Source organism: Oncorhynchus kisutch, linkage group LG28, assembly GCF_002021735.2.
Source record: "Oncorhynchus kisutch isolate 150728-3 linkage group LG28, Okis_V2, whole genome shotgun sequence".
Taxonomy (NCBI): domain Eukaryota; kingdom Metazoa; phylum Chordata; class Actinopteri; order Salmoniformes; family Salmonidae; genus Oncorhynchus; species Oncorhynchus kisutch.
This window is the reverse complement of record NC_034201.2, coordinates 17,921,711-17,937,008: the sequence shown is the minus strand read 5'-3', so window position 1 is coordinate 17,937,008 and position 15,298 is coordinate 17,921,711. Positions and strand designations below refer to the sequence as shown.

General features: G+C 40.5%; 1 protein-coding gene across 5 annotated transcripts in view; it reads right to left on the bottom strand.

Moving 5' to 3' along the window:
- Window positions 1–15,298, bottom strand: part of LOC109875630 (misshapen-like kinase 1) — a 60,202-nt gene that overhangs the window by 42,227 nt on the left and 2,677 nt on the right. For all 5 annotated transcript variants that reach the window (XM_031808247.1, XM_031808248.1, XM_031808250.1 and 2 more), the window contains exons 2-5: window positions 4,927–4,992; window positions 3,346–3,528; window positions 3,031–3,141; window positions 2,784–2,874 (exon numbers count right to left, since the gene is read on the bottom strand). In XM_031808247.1, coding sequence (XP_031664107.1) covers window positions 2,784–2,874; window positions 3,031–3,141; window positions 3,346–3,528; window positions 4,927–4,992 — 451 coding nt within the window. The remainder of the gene's footprint in view (window positions 1–2,783; window positions 2,875–3,030; window positions 3,142–3,345; window positions 3,529–4,926; window positions 4,993–15,298) is intronic.

Genomic DNA, 15,298 nt, shown 5'->3' with positions numbered 1-15,298 from the left:
ACTCAGGGTTTTCTAAAGCTAGCCAGCTTCAGTTAGCTTCCCATTCCAGCTCAGGCTTCATCCGTACTATAACGGTGGATATTGCTTGACCGCCTGCCTCTAGCAGGCTTGTAACTGCGTGTGCATGTCGCACATGGCTAGTTGAATGCCAAACTCTTCATTTAAAACTCTTCATTTAAATTGAAAGAAAATGTATCTTGCAAATTCAGCAGGCTATCGTGTGAAAGAGACTTTTAGAAATTGCATCCTTATTTTATTACTTTGGTGTGTTTTGATGTGGTTATCAATATATGAGCACCTTGTTCCCCACTCCTATTGATAAAATAATTGTATTAAGTCAAACAAAAGTTTCTGTGCGTGACGTGCATTTGTCATTACTAAATGTGCAACGTGATAGGTATTTCTCACACAAAAACACGTTTGATTAATAAAATATTTAATCAGTTGTGTTCCTCAAATCAAAATCAAATTTATAAAAATGTAATCAAATTGTATTTGTTACATGCTTCGTAAACAACATATCTAGACTAAGAGTGAAATAATTACTTACGGGCCCTTCCCAACAATGCAGAGAGAAGAAGAGAAATAATAGAAAAATAATAACACAAGGCATAAACACAGGGTACCAGTACCAAGTCAATGTGCAGGGGTACAAGGTTATTGAGATAGACATGAACATATAGAAGAGTATAAAGTGTCTAGTCAATAGGATAGATAAACTGCAACAGCTTTTGGATGAGTCAAAAGAGTGCAAAAAGGGTCAATGTAGATTGTGCGAGTAGCTATTGGTAAGTATATACAGTGGGGCAAAAAGTATTTAGTCAGCCACCAATTGTGCAAGTTCTCCCACTTAAAAAGATGAGAGAGGCCTGTAATTTTCATCATAGGTACACTTCAACTATGACAGACAAAATGAGAAGACAAAAAAATCCAGAAAATCACATTGTAGGATTTTTTATTTATTTATTTGCAAATTATGGTGGAAAATAAGTATTGGTCACCTACAAACAAGCAAGATTTCTGGATCTCACAGACCTGTACCTTCTTTAAGAGGCTCCTCTGTCCTCCACTCGTTACCTGCATTAATGGCACCTGTTTGAACTTGTTATCAGTATAAAAGACACCTGTCCACAACCTCAAACAGTCACACACCAAACTCCACTATGGCCATGACCAAAGAGCTGTCAAAGGACCTGCACCAGGCTGGGAAGACTGAATCTGCAATAGGTAAGCAGCTTGGTTTGAAGAAATCAACTGTGGGAGCAATTATTAGGAAATGGAAGACATACAAGACCACTGATAATCTCCCTCGATCTGGGGCTCCACGCAAGATCTCACCCCGTGGGGTCAAAATGATCACAAGAACGGTGAGCAAAAATCCCAGAACCACACGGGGGGACCTAGTGAATGACCTGCAGAGAGCTGGGACCAAAGTAACAAAGCCTACCACACACTACACTGCCAAGGACTCAAAACCTGCAGTGCCAGACGTGTCCCCCTGCTTAAGCCAGTACATGTCCAGGCCCGTCTGAAGTTTGCTAGAGAGCATTTCGATGATCCAGAAGAAGACTGGGACAATGGCATATGGTCAGATGAAACCAAAATAAAAAAAATATGGTAAAAACACAACTCGTCGTGTTTGGAGGACAAAGAATGCTGAGTTGCATCCAAAGAACACCATACCTACTGTGAAGCATGGGGGTGGAAACATCATGCTTTGGGGCTGTTTTTCTGCAAAGGGACCAGGATGACTGATCCGTGTAAAGGAAAGAATGAATGGGGCCATGTATCGTGAGATTTTGAGTGAAAACCTCCTCCCATCAGCATGGGCATTGAAGATGAAACGTGGCTGGGTGTTTCAGCATGACAATGATCCCAAACACACCGCCCGGGCAATGAAGGAGTGGCTTCGTAAGAAGCATTTCAAGGTCCTGGAGTGGCCTAGATCTCAAGATCTCAACCCCATAGAAAATCTTTGGAGGGAGTTGAAAGTCCATGTTGCCTAGCAACAGCCCCAAAACATCACTGCTCTAGAGGAGATCTGAATGGAGGAATGGGCCAAAATACCAGCAGCAGTGTGTGAAAAACTTGTGAAGACTTACAGAAAACGTTTGACCTCTGTCATTGCCAACAAAGGGTATATAACAAAGTATTGAGATAAACCTTTGTTATTGACCAAATACTTATTTTCCACCATAATTTGCAAATAAATTCATTAAAAATCCTAAAATGTGATTTTTTTGTTTTTTTTTCTCTCATTTTGTCTATCATAGTTTAAGTGTACCTATGATGAAAATTACAGGCCTCTCATCTTCTTAAGTGGGAGAACTTGCACAATTCGTGGCTGACTAAATACTTTTTTGCCCCACTGTACCTAACTACGTATCAGTCTTATGGCTTGGGGGTAGAAGCTGTTCAGGTGAAGGGGATGATGACGTAATGTGAGAGGGAGGGAATCTGATTTAATTTGTGCTTAACTCGCCGCTCAGACATTACATTCAATGTAGTTAGCCTGCCGCAGACCAGATTACATCTGAAGGATTCATTGCCATAGAAATGTACCTGGCTAAAAGGTGAGCCAATTTTGTGGTCCCGGTTATCCTGAGTTGACCTCAGAGTTGACCAAAGTTACCTCACTAACTCCTCAAACTAGATTGATAGTATAGAGCTCAGGATTACATATTCATCACAACAAGCCCACACACTGTACATATAAACCATGTAGATAACACACAGGAAGCAGCAGAGCAAACACATGAACAGTTTAGCATCCATCCTCTCACCGAGTTTGACCTCTGCGTTCTCCGTCAGCAGCACGTTCTGTCCCTTGATGTCTCTGTGGATGACCTTGTGTTGGTGGAGGTGCGAGAGGCCCTGGGTATCAAGAGAGGTCAGAGTTCAGTCAGGGGTTCGACGCCCTCTGGAGGGAGTCTGTAATGGTGCTTTTCCACTGTAGGTATTTACGCGGGTGCTTGGCCTTAAAGACTGTTGTGTAATGGTTCTACGGTTGGGTGCAGTGTGGTTTCTCACCCTGAGGATTTCTCTGCAGATGTAAGCGATCCAGTCCTCCTTCAGAGAGTTACCCTTGGTGTTCTTCACTAGGTCTGTCACGGAGCCCGCCCCACAGAACTCCATCACCAGCTATACAGACAGGACGGAACTTAGTACACACAAATACACACAGACACACTGCAATGTTCACTGTAATAAATAATGCTGCCTGTAGTAATCATAATATTGTTTCTGTGCATTAAGCCATTCATGGATATCAGAGACAACCCATTAAATAATGAAGCTCTCCCTCAGATTATACCACCAGACAGGGACAACAGCCATCACACTGACCCAGAGATGGTCATCATGTCCAGGTGGGCTCTTCTTGACGAAAGCTCCGTAGTAGGTGGCAATATTGCGGTGATGGCTGTACTTCTTCAGCATGTTGATCTCAGCCTTGATCTCTTCCTCTTCTTCCTCTGTCACGTCCATTACCTTGATGGCAGCCAGCTGGCCCGTCTTAACATGACGCCCCTGAATAAAGGCAGAGTAGACTTGATCATCTTAACTCAGGGGTTCTTAAAGTGGTGTCTGCGGAGGTACTGCAGAAGGTCCGCGGCCAGATCTCAAAATATATATATTTTTTTCATTGCTTTTTTAATGAATATTACTAACAGATTAAACTAATTATCAGATTAAACTAATTATCAGATTAAACTAATTTTGGCCAAGGGATCCATGGAATAAGTATATACGCTGTAATACAATATAATAATATTAAAGATACTATGTCATATTTTTGCATTGTAATTTCAGAAAATGTCTTCAATATATTTACAGTAATAGTGGAATGATAGTGTTTCACAGATTTTTTCCCACAAAGAATCTTCTTGGGCACAGACAAAATGGTGCAGCCTTCTTATTGGTCAACAAAAGATGGGCCGTCTCTTTTTCAAATTGACTGGGGCTAGAAAACACACACCAATAAGAAGGATGCATCATTAGAATGCAATTGTGTGTACCCAATAGCATTTTTGGGGGGAAATATTGTGAAACACCATCATTCCACTATTACTGTAGGTATATTAAGGACATTTTCTGAAATTACAATGCAAAAATATGACATATAGCTACTTTAATCAAAATGTATGCTCTTAACCCTGGGTGGCAATGGGCCTGGGAGGCTCATAGGGATATTGGTATTCACAGTACTCCAACAATTACACCTTTTTTTACTTAATACTTATTGTATTCCCCTAAAAATGTTTGCAGGGGGGGAAAAAAGCTTGAAAATGGCTAAATACTATTTTTGAAAATGTTGCTGAAAAAAAGTTCCCTCCAAGGGCCCGAGACTTGGTTTGTCCGGTCATGCCCTGCCAAAGTCATAGTAGAACTTGTATGCTATTTTTATCTCACTCGAGTTGTGTTATGATTATGAGGGGGTCAATGATTAATTTGCTATCACAAAAGGGGTTCCAGGCCCCAAAAAGTTTGAGAACCCTTGTCTTAACTGGTCAATCAATCAAAACAAGAAACTGAAGGCTAGCACAGCAGATGTCAGCTCTAAAAATACATCTTAACTTTGAGCAAAAATTCTCTAATAGTTAAAGGAACTCTGCCCTGGTTTAATCTGTTTTGAGAGTGATTATGTTGTATGTTTCACCACATCATTTTCTCTTCGTCTCTACTTTTCAGTTCTCTCCATCTTCTCATTACTACTACCAGTCTTCTCGGCTCCTCAGACTGACAGCCTCAGCGTGGTCCAGCACAGCTGCATTAATCTGGCCTAATCTCAGACTTACTACCACAACAAGGGTTTGATAAGAGGAGACGCTCAGACAGCATCAATATAAGCTTAAATTGTCTCGGTGGTTCAGTGTCTCTCAACTACACTGGATTGCTGATCCAAGCCCCATCCATACGTCGTCTTACCTTGTACACCTGTCCATAGGTCCCATTGCCAACCACCTCCACCAGCTCAAAGATCCCTGCTGGGTCCTGGAAAAAAGATGGACAGATTCATTAAGATTGTCAGACAGAGACACAACAGACCACCAGGCCAGACAGACTTGGAGACAAGATGCCGAGACAGACATGGTGAGCACATGGAGTGCTTTCAGAAAGTATTCATACACCTCTACTTTTTCCAAATTTGGTTGTGTTACAGCCTGAATTTAAAATGGATTCAATTGCGATTTGTCACTGGCCCACACACACACAGTCAAAGTGGAATGATGTTTTTTGCGATTTTAACAAATTAAGAAAAAATGAAAAGCTGAAATGTCTTGAGTCAATAAGTATTCAACCTCTTTGTTATGGCAAACCTAAATAAGCTCAGGAGTAAAAATGTCCTTAAAAAGTCACATAATAAGTTGCATGGACTCACTGTGTGCAATAATAGTGTTAACATGTTCGTCTCTGTACCCCACACATACAGATAATTGTAAGGTCCCTCAGTCGAGCAGTGAATTTCAAATACAGATTCAACCACAAAGACCTGTAAGATTTTCCAATGCCTCACAAAGAAGGGCACCTATTAGTAGATGGCTAAAAACTTTTTAAAGACATTGAATATGGTAAAGTTATTAATTACACTTTGGATGACGTATCAATACAGCCAGTCACTACAGAGATACATCCTTTGGAGAGGAAGGAAAGCACTCAGGGACTTCATTGTAAGGCCAATGGTGACTTTAAAAAAGTTCCAGAGTTTAAACTGAGGATTGATCAACAACATTGTAGTTAATCCAAAATACTAACCTAAATGACAGAGTGAAAGGGAAGCCTGTACAGAATAAAAAATATTCCAAAACATGCATCCTGTTTCCTGTTTACAACAAGGCACAAAGTAATACTGCAAAAAACATATCAAAGCAATGAACTTTTTGTCCTGAATACAAAGTGTTATGTTTGTGGCAAATCCAATACAACACAGTTTTGATGTAAATCTATGGCAAGATTTGAAAATGGTTGTCTATGAATGATCAACAACCAATTTGACAGAGCTTGATTTTTTTTTAAAGAATAATAATTAAAAAATGGCTAAATGTTGCACAATCCAGGTGTGAAAAGCTCTTAGAGACTTACCTAGAAAGACTCACAGCTGCAATCGCTGCCAACATTTAATAGATTTCAATAGATTTACAAAAATATCTCATTTTGTCATTATGGGGTACTGTGTGTACATGTGTGAGAGAAAATAAATATATTTAATAAAATAGATTCCGGCTGTAATAGAACAAAATGTGGAATAGGTAAAGGGGTATCAAATCAAATCAAATTTGATTGGTCACATACACATGGGTTCGCAGATGTTATTGCGAGTGTAGTGAAATGGTTGTGCATCTAGTTCCGACAGTGCAGCAATATCTAACGTAATCTAACAATTCCACAACTACATAAACACACAAATCTAAGTAAAGGATTTGAATATTAACATGTAAATATATGGATGAGCAATGACAGATCGGCACAGGCAAGATGCAACAGATGGTATAAGTACAGTATACACATATGAGATGAGTAATGCAAGATATGTAAACATTATTAAAGTGACTAGAGATCCATTTATTAAAGTGGCCAATGATTTCAAGTCTGTATGTGTTAGCGATGGATGTTTAAAAGTCTGGTGGCCTTGAGATAGAAGCTGTTTTTCAGTCTCTCGTCCCAGCTTTGATGTACCTGTATTGACCTCGCCTTCTGGATGGTAGCGGGGTGAACAAGCAGTAGCTCGGGTGGTTGTTGTCATTGATGATTATTTTGGCCTTCCTGTGACATCGGGTGCTGTAGGTGTCCTGGAGGGCAGGTAGTTTGCCCCGGTGATGCGTTGTGTGCAGACCGCACTACCCTCTGGAGAGCCTTGCTGTTGTGGGTGGTGCAGTTGCCGTACCAGGCGGTGATACAGCCCGACAGGATGCTCTCAATTGTGCATCTGTAAAAGTTTGTGAGGGTTTTAGGTGACAAGCCATATTTCTTCAGCCTCATGAGGGAAGAGGCGCTGTTGTGCCTTCTTCGCCATATGGTCTCTGTGTGTGGACCATTTCAGTTTGTCCGTGATGCGTAAGCAGAGGAAGTCAAAATTGTCCACCTTCTCCACTGCTGTCCCATCGATATGGATAGGGGGGTGCTCCCCCTCTGCTGTTTCCTGAAGCCCACGATCATCTCCTTCGCTTTGTTGACATTGAGTGAGAGGTTGTTTTGCTGAAACCACACTGAGTGCCCTCACCTCCTCCCTGTAGGCTGTCTCGTCGTTGTTGGTAATCAAGCCTACAACTGTTGTGTCGTCTGCAAACTTGATGATTGAGTTGGAAGCGTGCATGGCCACGCAGTCATTGGTGAACAAGGAGTACAGGAGGGAGCTGAGCACACACCCTTGTGGAGCCCGTGTTGAGGATCAGCGAAGTGGAGATGTTTCCTACCTTCACCACCTGGGGGCGGCCCGTCAGGAAGTCCAGGACCTAATTGCACAGGGCGGGGTTGAGACCCAGGGCCTCTAGCTTAATGATGAGCTTGGAGGGTACTATGGTGTTGAATGCTGAGCTATAGTCAATGAACAGCATTCTTACATAGGTATTCCTCTTGCCCAGAAGGAATAGGGCAGTGTGCAGTGTGATGGCGATTGCATCATCTGTTGGTAAGGTGAGGTAAGGTGGAGGTGATATGATCCTTGACTAACTTCTTAAAGCACTTCATGATGACATGAGTGAGTGTTACAGGGTATGAATACTTTTTGAAGGCAGTGTAGGCCTTGACCCCACAAATAAGGAGGCCAGAGAGATATTGAGATGTTTTGAGCTCACATCATCCAACTTTTGTTATAGGGAAGGGAGTAATTGAATTTTCTATTTATTTCCCCACCATAAGATAAAAACCACAGGTGACGTTCATTATGGCTACGTTCATTAAACAAAATATTAAAATAAGTCATTGCTTTTTTCCCTGAAAAACTATAAAAAAAAGGAGAAACACACAGTTCCACTTTCACAGTGTGATTCAATATGGCCTGTGTAGGATCTTTGGGCGGTGGGCCTGCTGCTGGTTTAGGTTGGAAATGTACAGCGTGACCATCCTGCTTTCATATTGTTTCAATAATGGGTCTGTCAATTCCTGACTTTTTCCAGTGTTTGTCTTTAATTAACAGAGAGAAATCATACAAGGAGAGGTGAGAGTGGTGTATAAGAGAATGAGGCATACATACATACATAGATGTGAGCATTAGGGCTAAGGGTTTGAGAGAAAAATATGAAATAAACAGTGGGAATGACAAACAGTCCAATTAGTGCATCCATGCTGTGTGTAAGAGGAGCACTAGGAGCAGGAGAAGCAGGATCAACAGACTGACAAAAGGGTTGGAGTAAAAGCTCTTGAGTACAAGTGTTCAAAATAGGGGAAATGAATGAAATGACAGGGAACGATGGAATAGAGGAGGCAATCATCCAGAGGGAGGAGAGAGAGATGGCAGCATCGCCCACGTCCAACGCAGAGTGAGAAGAGAGGGAAGAAAAAGAGATTGAGGGGGAGGGTGGAGCTGTATTAAAGCTAAGGAGTGCAGAGGGCTGTACCAGCAACAAACTGTCAACACTGATCACAGACAGAGCAACACACTGTGGACCAACTGGTAACTTCACTTCCGTCAACTTAACTTGGGTGCAGAAGTGCAAACTCCATCCATTGACAATGCTGTTGGATCTTTGTGTGTCAGAAGACTCCCCTAATGTCTGTGTACTTACCTAGAGAAAACCATCTCTCTCTCTCCCTGGACAAGTAAGCCCATCACAACCACAAATAATGAGGCCTTTAGACTCACACTACCAAAACGTCAAATAAGAAACACAACTACGGTGTCTGTAAGGGGGCCGGTCGGTCAACAAATAGCCTAGAACAGATTTGGGAGTTGAAGGTAAGCGTCGATTCAATGTGTGTTGACACTTGTCAGACCACCTGACATTTTCTGATGTGGGAGTCTTCTGCATAAAGAGAAGTCATAGTCATGCACTATTACTAGCCTACTGTAGGTTCTACTTGCTATGTGAATGTGTGTGTTTGTGTGTGTGTAATGTGCAGCAGGCAGAGTGGGTGTTATAAGGACAGCTATCAAACAATAAGCTCAAGTGAATCATCCCTCTCAGAGCCCTCTCTCAAAATGGAGAATTAAATAGCATTGCCTGGAGAGGTCTGGTCTGTAACTCGTTGTACTGAAATTGCTAGAGTGTGTTGGTGAGAGATATTAAAATTTCCCTTTATCAAACTATACTCCACCCTGTTAGATGCTCCTTAGTCTTTGTTTGATGATATACTGGCACCAGATCATGGTATTAGAATGGCCAACCTCAAATGATGGTCCACATTACAAATTCATCTCATTTTACAGATACCTGAAAGTCAGCGAGTGAAAATCTGGATTTGTCTATCCTTTATGTTTAACTTCTAATTTTAAAAGCCGTTGGATCTTAGTGTTTTAACAAGTCTAATAAATCCATGTAATAAAGCCTACACCTTCACAATAAATCCTTTATTTATTTTAGACAGGTCTAAAGAAGCATGATATGAAGAAAATGTAGTCTATTTCAGAAGAAAAGAATAGCATACTGAGTTGTCCTTATGTTAGGTCCTGATCTAGCTAGGTCCTGATCTAGCTATGCCATATGGCTGTGTGCTACACTAAGCAGACAAGATTTGCTTAGAATTACATGGATTGTTATATATTATTTTATAGTATGAAGAATACAATTGAACAAAGCTGAATAAAATAGAAAGGATATTTTCTCCAAATGACTTGAGGGAGTGCGGCTATTCTGTGTTGAGAGGTTAACAAAGAAATAGGTACCCTATATGCTTAATTTCACGTTATCAATGTAACTTCAGTTCTACAAACGTTGGGCTATATCGTTTTGATTTTTAATACATTGCAAGGCCGCATGATGCTACTAATGAGGATTTGAAAAAAGTTGCATGAAAAGGCATGAGAGCTCGGCTTTGATTTATTGGTATTTTTTTACACAGGCTGTACACACTTCATCAGTCTCCCATTCCCAATTTGACAAGCACTTGATAATGCCTTGAATTTCCAGGCGGCATCCCCTTTGTGTGGCCGTAATGCCCACTAAAAAAATCCATGCCTTTTGCGGCTAGTGACCGTTGTACCCTTGGGCTGAATATAATAATTATAGCATACAACACCCACTCCTCCCTGGGTGCTGCATGCTCCGAAGCACCTCTCACTCACATGGCTCTTCATCACGTGATCATGTCTTTCTCACAGGCTACAAGTGAAGACAGACACATTGGCGACGCAGCTGCGCACGTCCTTATCCAATTCCGAGGTGCATATTGAAGATATTGGAAGAACTGTCCACATTTACTTTTTCAGCCAACAAGATGAGTCGGCCTAACGAACAGAAAAAGGACTAAGATCTAATATCCCCATAGTACAAAAGTATTCCAAACAAAGTCTGGGACAGTTGTGGGATGCGATAGATCCCAAATGAATACATCCACTCGCATCCCCAAAAATGTTTGATGCAATGTTGATAACCTAATAGTTTATTTCTTCACATTATAAGTGCAGCAATTTGCACACCGCAGGAGGCTATAAGCACAAATGTTCCATTAGCGGGAAAACACCATTATCAGAAGTGACCGCAAATGTGATTATGCATGTCATGCTTTTATTATGAAGGTGCATTTTTATGGTGAAAATTACCTTCTACAAACTTGAAACTCACACACTACTTATGTATGCCAGTTAGGCTCTACACCACTTGTAAAGTGGCTTAATGTGCTTAATTTTAAGAAGTTATTTGGCATCTTTAGTTGTGATACAAACCTTATCAAAACATATAGGCGTATGGACGAGGCTACATGAGGTGCATGACTATGATTCAAAAAAGTTGCACAAAAAAGGCATTGTTTCTTGCCTTATGCGGGGGCACCATTCACAAGTGATTATGTATAATTCACAAGTGATCGGCTAATATTGTCACCCATCAGACTATTCTTGATTTAATCGTGTCTTTACATATACTAAATAATGTGTGAAATTTGTTTTGATTTAGAATGGACCATTATCATGCACCTGTCTCGAAAACAGGGGCAGACGAAAAAATACATCTATGCACTAAAATAGCGACTGGAGGGCACTTTTCCCGTGGTTCATTTTCATGCCAGTCAAGTAGGCTATACTGCTGTTGTAAAGATAAGCAATGTGCTTAATATTAGGAAAGTTGAGAAATAAATATAATAGGCCTCAAGCAATTGCAAAGCCTATTGAAATGTTGCACAACATGAGCTCATGGGCTCTCATTAAGTGTTTGATTAGATTTTCGATTACATTTGCATTGATGTCAGAGTGGTTAGAGAGACAGTGGATTGCTGAGTACCAAGCAGTTAGCACGTTTGGTAGGCTACTAATGACCATCAGCAGCATCAGAGCTTGGAGAAGCCTAATTACCGTGACTAAACAGTCACGCGGAATTTGACTGCCTTCATGACTCGTAATAATAATAAAGTCACCGTAACAGCCCTAGTCACCATGTCCAACTTGTTCCACCCCACTCTGTTTTATTTAGAGTAGGATTGCAGCCTACACAATAAATCATTTGTAATATTATTGGTAGTAACCATCTGGATGTCACCGTGTTACAGTCTACCCTGCTCAATGCGGCTTTGCGCTGCAAGCCAACAACACGGGGCAGCGTATACTTCGCTCCTGCTTGCCGCAGTAAGGAGATGGAAGAAGCTAGATCAGGGGTCTCCAACAGGTTGATCGCAAGCTCCAAGCAGGTCGCCAAACAATTCTGAAAGTGCATGTATTTTTCACCCGTTTCACCAAATACTGTCAAACAAATCTCAATTATCAGACAGCTCAAGCTCTATCCAATCAAATCCACATTATCCCACCCTTAGCCAGAATTTGATTGAAAAGCACAATATCAGCCAAATAAGTTCCATCAATATTGCCCATGTATGTCCAGTACCAGTCAAAAGTTTGGACACCCCTACTCATTCAAGGGTTTTAGTTTTGACTATTTTCTACATTGTAGAATAATAGTGATGACATCAAAACTATGAAATAACATGGAACATGGAATCATGCAGTAAGCAAAAAAGTGTTAAACAAATCAAAATACATTTGAGATTCTTCAAAGTAGCCACCCTTTGCCTTGATGGCAGCTTTGTACACTCTTGGCATTCTCTCAACCAGCTTCATGAGGTAGTCACCTGGAATGCATTTCAATTAACAGGTGTGCCTTGTTAAAAGTTTAATGTGGAATTTCTTTCCTTCTTAATAAGTTTGAGCCAATCAGTTGTGTTGTGACAAGGTAGGGGTGGTATACAGAAGATGGTCTTTTACCAAATAGGACTAAGTCCATATTATGGCAAGAACAGCTCAAATAAGCAGAGAAACAACAGTCCATCATTACTTCATGAGATGAAAGTCAGTTAATCAGGAAACTTTCAAGAACTTTCAAAGTTTCTTCTAGTGGAGTCGCAAAAACCATCAAGCGCTATGATGAAACTGGCTCTCATGAGGACTACCACAGAAAAGGAAGACCCAGGGTTAGCTCTGCTGCAGAGGATACGTTCATTAGAGTTAACTGCACCTCAGAATGCAGCCCAAATGCTTCAGAGTTCAAGTAACAGATACATCTCAACATCAACTGTTCAGAGGAGACTGCGTGAATCAGGCCTTCATGGTCAAATTGCTGCAAAGAAACCACTATTAAAGAACACCAATAATAAGAAGAGACTTGCTTGGGCCAAGAAACACGAGCAACTGACATTAGACCAGTGGAAATATGTCCTTTGGTCTGATGACTCCAAATTTGAGATTGTTGGTTCTAACCGCCATGTCTTTGTGAGATGCAGAGCAGGTGAACGGATTATCTCTGCATGTGTGGTTCCCATCGTGAAGCATGGAGTAGGAGGTGTGATGGTTTTATTTAACCTTTATTTTACTTGGAAAGTCAATAAAGAACAGATTCTTATTTACATAACGGCCTACCCCGGCCAAACCCTAACGATGCTGGGCCAATTGTGAGCCGCCCTATGGGACTCCCAATTACGGCTGGTTTTGATACAGCCTGGAATCGAACCAGGGTCTGTAGTGACGCCTCTAGCACTGAGGTGCAGTGCCTTAGACCGCTGTGCCACTCAAGGTGCATTGCTGGTGACACTGTCGGTTACTTATTTAGAATTCAAGGCACACTTAACCAGCATGGCTACCACAGCATTCTGCAGCGATACGCCATCCCATCTTAGTGGGACCATCATTTGTTTTTCAACAGGACAATAACCCAACACACCTCCAGGCTGTGTAAGGGCTATTTGACCAAGAAGGAGATTGATGGAGTGCTGCATCAGATGACCTGGCTTCCACAATCACCCGACCTCAACCCAAATGAGATGGCTTGGGATGAGTTGGACCGCAGAATGAAGGAAAAGCAGCCAATAAGTGGTCAGCATATGTGGGAACTCCTTCAAGAATGTTGCAAAAGCATTACAGGTGACTACCTCATGAAGCTGGTTGAGAGAATGCCAAGCTGTCAAAGGCAAAGGGTGGCTACTTTGAAGAATCTGAATATATTTAGATTTTCTTAACACTTTTTTGTTTACTACATGATTCCATGTGTGTTAGTTCATGGTTTTGATATTGTCACTATTAATCTACAATGCAAAAAAAAAGTAAAAATAAAGAAAACCCCTTGAATGAGCAGGTGTTTCTAAGCTTTTAACTGGTACTGTACATGGTACTTTTATATAAAGCAATCACATAATAATACATTACCAAACATAAGCTCTTTAACCCCACCCCTTAGCCATTCTCAGCCCATCCCACCTATCACCATAGACCACCCTCAGTTGGTTTCCATGGGCCATTTATTTTTAAAATTGTGCTATTTTACATATATTTTGAACCATTCTAATCGTATAGTACCAACAGATTGTGTGCTAAAGATGAAAACCTTTCCTACGGGTATTATTATATTATTTAGTGGCTGATGGCTCCCGAAATCGCCCCACATCAATAAATTTGTTATAACAAACTCTGAATGTGACAGTCAAATGCATGCAGAGGACATGACAAATAAACTAAAAAAGGGCGAATATTTACAGGTTGCTTAGGAGGTAAAGGGAAAGTCAGATGTGTGGAATAAATGAGACTAGTTGTGGAAAATACTGGAGATCAAGAAAAAGAAGGTAAGGAGCAAGCACTGTGTGCATATTGTGTGTGTCAAACAGGTGCTGTATAGATTACAATATAATTTCTCTGATCATTTTGAACAATGTAAACACTAAATAAAGTATAAGCACACTAGAGAGTCTGTTGTAACATTTTCTTGTCAAGCCTTTATTACAGCAGACTTACAACAGTAGCATTCATTCGTGAATGCAATTTTCTAAATGGAACGGTTTATTCTTGTTTAAGCTAATTATTCTAGGCTTGCTTTATTTTAAAACTAAAACGCTTGATTGCATTTCAAATCATGAAAGACTCAATGCTGTGTGATGACATTAATGAATGAATGATTGATTGATACAGTAGCCTATAGAAGTATTGAAATAAAGGCCTAAGTAAGTTACGGTATTAAGACTAAACAGGATGCGCTCTTAGGCCTACAGCTCAATGTGGTTATACAAGGCTTCTATACTAAGCCTACTAATGATAATGACAATTATTATTATAATAATGAGATCAAGAAAAATGAGTGTTATTATTATAATTATTGACAATTTGGAAGTGTAAACACTAAATAAATTATAAATATTACCAGAGTCTGTTCTAATGAAAAAAAAGAAGTGTAAAGCCTTTATCACAGCTAAGCAAAATTTAAAAACAGACTCATTTTTTTTTATTGTTTACTTGATATGTCATTGCGTGAGGGTTGGTGTTCACGGAATCAGTAGGCTATTAAACAAACACTCAAACAGGCAACAGAAGCAGATTGTCTTATTTCTGTAGATATATTGATGATTTATAAAGACAGGCACATTTAACAGTTAGGCTATGGATTATAGACCTAATTAAGTTTGGGTTTCCTCTCTCTTCACTTTTCTTAGAAAATAAGGCAAGGGCTGTGTTCGCATCTCATTCTGCTGCTGCCTCCCCTGCATTGTTCTCAACACCAATATACTAGTTAACTTTGTTATTATACACAAAGCAACATGCTCTAGGAAAAGGCGCCAATTCAACAGCGCACTGATGTGTTTCAGAACCGTGGAGAGTAGAGGTCGACCGAATAATCGGTACGGTCGATTAATTAGAGACGATTTCAAGTTTTCATAACGATCGGTAATCTGCATT